Source organism: Sorex fumeus, unplaced genomic scaffold, assembly GCF_029834395.1.
Source record: "Sorex fumeus unplaced genomic scaffold, SorFum_2.1 ptg000021l, whole genome shotgun sequence".
Classification (NCBI taxonomy): Eukaryota; Metazoa; Chordata; class Mammalia; order Eulipotyphla; family Soricidae; genus Sorex; species Sorex fumeus.
In genome coordinates, this window is record NW_026606078.1 from 11,999,800 (window position 1) to 12,003,995 (window position 4,196).

General features: G+C 39.6%; 1 gene segment (V, D, J or C); it reads right to left on the minus strand.

Moving 5' to 3' along the window:
- Positions 1-575: 575 nt before the first annotated feature.
- Positions 576-1,075, minus strand: LOC130022863 (immunoglobulin lambda variable 2-14-like). The segment is given in 2 exon segments: positions 576-916; positions 1,030-1,075. Coding segments are annotated over 2 exon segments (387 nt in total).
- Positions 1,076-4,196: the final 3,121 nt, after the last annotated feature.

Sequence of the window (4,196 nt, forward strand, 5' to 3'; positions counted from 1 at the left end):
GTAGGTTTCAAGAAGAACTAACTTAGAAAAAAATTGAGATCACTGAAAAACATTAAATAACTAATATTCTATATGAATCCCTAACAGGAATATGTAAACTCCTAACAACACAAATGTGTTGACATGTACTGTAAATTTTTTTATGTAGAAAGTGGAGGAGCAGAAATATTGGAAACAACTGATGGCATATAGGAAGTTTCTTTAAGAGTAAAAATATATTATGGAAAGAAATGTTAATGGATGTATCAAGGTGAAACTATAAGAATACATGTTTTTAAGGACTGAAATTATGGGATGCCAATTCTACCCCCAAAAATCTCCAACTCTATAGGTGGATATACAGATTATCTCAAATAGTTTATGATTTTATTTTTGTGCATGCCTGCACAACATAGAAATTTAGAGAGAATTAGAACCAAATACAAAGAGCAGCAAATAGGCAATGAAAGAATTTTGAGAATGTTATAACTTAAAAAAAAATCAAACTTTAATCATTCAATTTCAAAATAAATATAAAAACTAATGAAAATCTTAGCTTAGAAGGGAAGGAAGAAAAGATGACTCAGAGCAGGTCTTTATCTCACTTCCCTATGAGCGTGAACCACTGTGAGAGTGCTAACACTGCTTAAGGAGCAACAGTAGTAATCAGCCTCATCCTCAGGCTTGAGCCCAGAGATGGTCAGGGTCGCTATGTTGCCAGACATGGAGCCAGAGAAACGATCAGGGATCCCTGATGGCCGATTTTTGACATCATAAATCAGCAATTTGTGGGACTTGCCCTCCTGCTGCTGGTACCAGGAGACAAGATCATATCCCCCAACGTCATTGCTGGTTCCTGTACAGGAGATGGTGACTGTCTGTTCCTGAGTCCCAGACACTGAGAGAGGCTGAGTCAGGACATTCTGGGCCCAGGTTTCTGAATAAAGAGAAAATAAAACACTGGTGAGTTCAGGCTGGTTCTGGATGAACCAGACGAGTGGAGACAATGGGTGAGCCAAGCTGTGCCCAAGTCCTTTTCCTGAGCCTCACCTGGGCCCTGACTGAGGAGGATGAAGAGGAAAAGAGCCCAGGTCATGATGGAGATGCCCAGAGTGCTGCCTGCTGACACCCCAACCCTGGGCCTGGCTCTCTCCCAGCTTTTATCCTTCCCCTGCCCCAGAGAAGGGAGGGGCCTGCATGCAAATTTGCTTCCTGCACCTGCCTCTGCTCACCCATCTATGGCCTAGACTTGGACTCCAGATGCTTCTGCATTACTTTAAAAACTCTTTATTACTGGTTTCTCTTTTCCTTTACTTTTTATCTTATTATGGCATTTAAGGGGGCATGGAGGCCATTACCAATGATACTCTGCTAATGGGTCTTCCAGTACAGTGTCTGGACTAAGTTGTGCTGTGGACCAAATCTACTGCATGGTGCTGTGGACCACCAGGGGCACCATGGTGGTGCTTTGTGAGTCCAATGCCAAACCCAGGAGAGTGATCTGGTGCCAGTGATTGAACCAGCAATAGACTAACTCTGGCACTTCCGTATTTCTGCATAACACAACTATCAAGAAAATTAATTCTTCTTGATATAAATTTTACTCATACAAACATTTTGATTCCTGCTTCGAAGAGGAAAATAAATGTGATGAGATCACATGCATTCATGACCTTCCTATTCTGGGTCTTTGCATGCAATGTGACTGCCTCAATGATCACTCAGTATGGTGTTACTCTAGGAAATGCCCTCTTGCATGTGCCTATGTTTCAGTTTCTCTCTAACATTGGCCAAGTTATCTACCCTTTTGTGTAAACAACTGCTCTTGATGGTTGATTGTTGATGGTGAGACTCTCAGATACATTCTTGTCACTACCCCAACCACACTTGTTTGTGCTGAAGCATTTGTTGTCCTGAGTCTCAGAAGCGGATTGTGACTCCCCAGCTCACCCACACACACACACCAGGGAGAGAAACCTTTCAACAAACAAGGGCAGCTTCCAGCAACAATAGGTTTTTTTCTTCAATTCTCTTAAGATCTCCTCTGCGTTATTCAACTTGCAACTTTATTTTATCCTGCTTTGATATTTAAGAATGAATTGTGTAACCCAGAGTAGGTGTTACATGGAGGTAGTAATCAGAGAGACATAGAAAATCAGGCTTAATTTTTCTGCATTTCAATCTGTACAGTGCAGTATTTGTAAGCAGTCATATTATCTAAAAACCTTAGTTACAGTTTGTCTTTAATTTGTGACTAGACCACAGGCAATTTTTTTCACCCTTCTAGGGTGGTTTTCTTCTAGATGTCTACATTTGTAGATATGTGTTTAAATTTCTATATGTAAATGCTATATGCTTCTAAGTCCTCTTTCTGTAACTATGGATACTAAAGATAAAAAAGCAACATAATACTACATCCTTGTCTTTATTTCATCTAAAAGCTTCTAAAACTAATGTAAGATTCTCATCTTTTTCTTCAACTTATGATAAAACCTTCTTTTTGAATGAACAGCAATTCTTATTTTTCAACTCTACTAAGATGCCAAATTGTCTGCTCCAACTTTAAGTCTCTTAGTCACTGAGTGTGCTCATTTATACAGGATTTGCCTGAGTCAACTGTCAGTTAGAAATGACCTGTAGATAAAAGTGCCACAAAAATGCATGGCTCAATTCAATGTACTTACCTGCTTTCTAGAATCATTCTTAGTCTCTCCAAATGATGGCTACTTTGAGAGTTCTACTTTACCTTCAAGCAACATTTTTAAGTTTGGTGAGCCATTTTGGTAATTAACATTTAAGTAGAAACTAAATGAACTGTTTAATAAGCTATCTTCACCACCACCACCCCCACCTCACCATTCAAGACCTATGAGGGCCAATTAGAGCTTGGAATGCCAGCCTTGCCAGTTCAAGCCCTGGTACCTCCACATGTGCTGAGTATAATACAGGAAGCTTTGTTATTTCAGATTGGCAGCTCTGCTGTGTGAATTCACAATTTCTCAAGCAACTCCCAGCCATAACACAACGTGTGTGTGTGTGTGTATGTGTGTGTGTGTAAGAGAGAGAGAGAGAGAGAGAGAGAGAGAGAGGGAGAGAGAGCACTCCAAACTTAATGGTGTACAACCCCAATGAACAGATAAGATACATGGTACCAGGCTAGGAAGGGCAGCCCTAAGGAGCACTTGGTGCTCAGTGGGGGAAGCTCTTCCACCTGATGTGCAGCCCCAGCAAGCACAAGAACTCAATGGAAAAGCATCACAGTCAGTGTATCTATACCCCCTGCCTCCCATCATTGTACAAACAACTCTGCATATTGAATACAGGAGAGGAGAGGAAGCTACACTTGACAGCATTTAAGAAAAAGAATATAATGCAAAGGTAAAAGTATCAGTGAGATCACAACACCATTTGCCGCCCTCCCCTCCTCCCCAACATACACACCCTTTATTTCAGGTATAAACCTTTCTTAATCTTAATCAACTAGAGGACAATAAGTTTGACCGATAGTGAGTGGCATACTGAATGCCACATGACGGGAAGTTTCTTCTGCCCTTTAAAGGAGTTTTTTAAACACCTCCTATAAAACTTGTTTCAAGGCTACGAATTCCCTAAGTTGTTGAATGTCCATGAAGTTCTGTATAATTCCTTCAAATCTGAATGATAATCTAGCTAGATGGAGTATTCTTAATGAGGTATTTATTTCATTGAGGTTTTGCAGTATATCCTTCGATATTCATTTGTCTCATAAAGACTCATTGGTTATCTGCTGTACATTTAATGGACTTTACTTTGAATAAAAGTTTCTTTTTTGATCTTGCTACATTCAGTATTCTTTCTCTATATTTTGATTTTGTTTTTGAGTACAATATGCCTTTTAGTTTTAATAACTGTGTCTATTTTCACTGGGTACCCAGAGGCCTTTTGGATTTCAGTGCCTGTAATCATCAACTCTGATAAATTCTTATCAATTTCTTTAACTAGAGCTTCTTTACCACATTTGTCTTCCTGTTCTTTAGAGACATCAATTATTTTGATATTGTTCATTTTGAACTTATCCCATAGTTCTCTGATATGCTGTTCATTTCTTCCCAGGGTATCTTCCATCTTCTGCTGCTTTCTAGTGGTTTCCCAATTCTCGCCGTGGAGCGCCTCAATCTTCTGTTCAGCTTCTGCTATTCTGACGTTCAGAGATTCTATCGACTTTCTTTTTAATATCA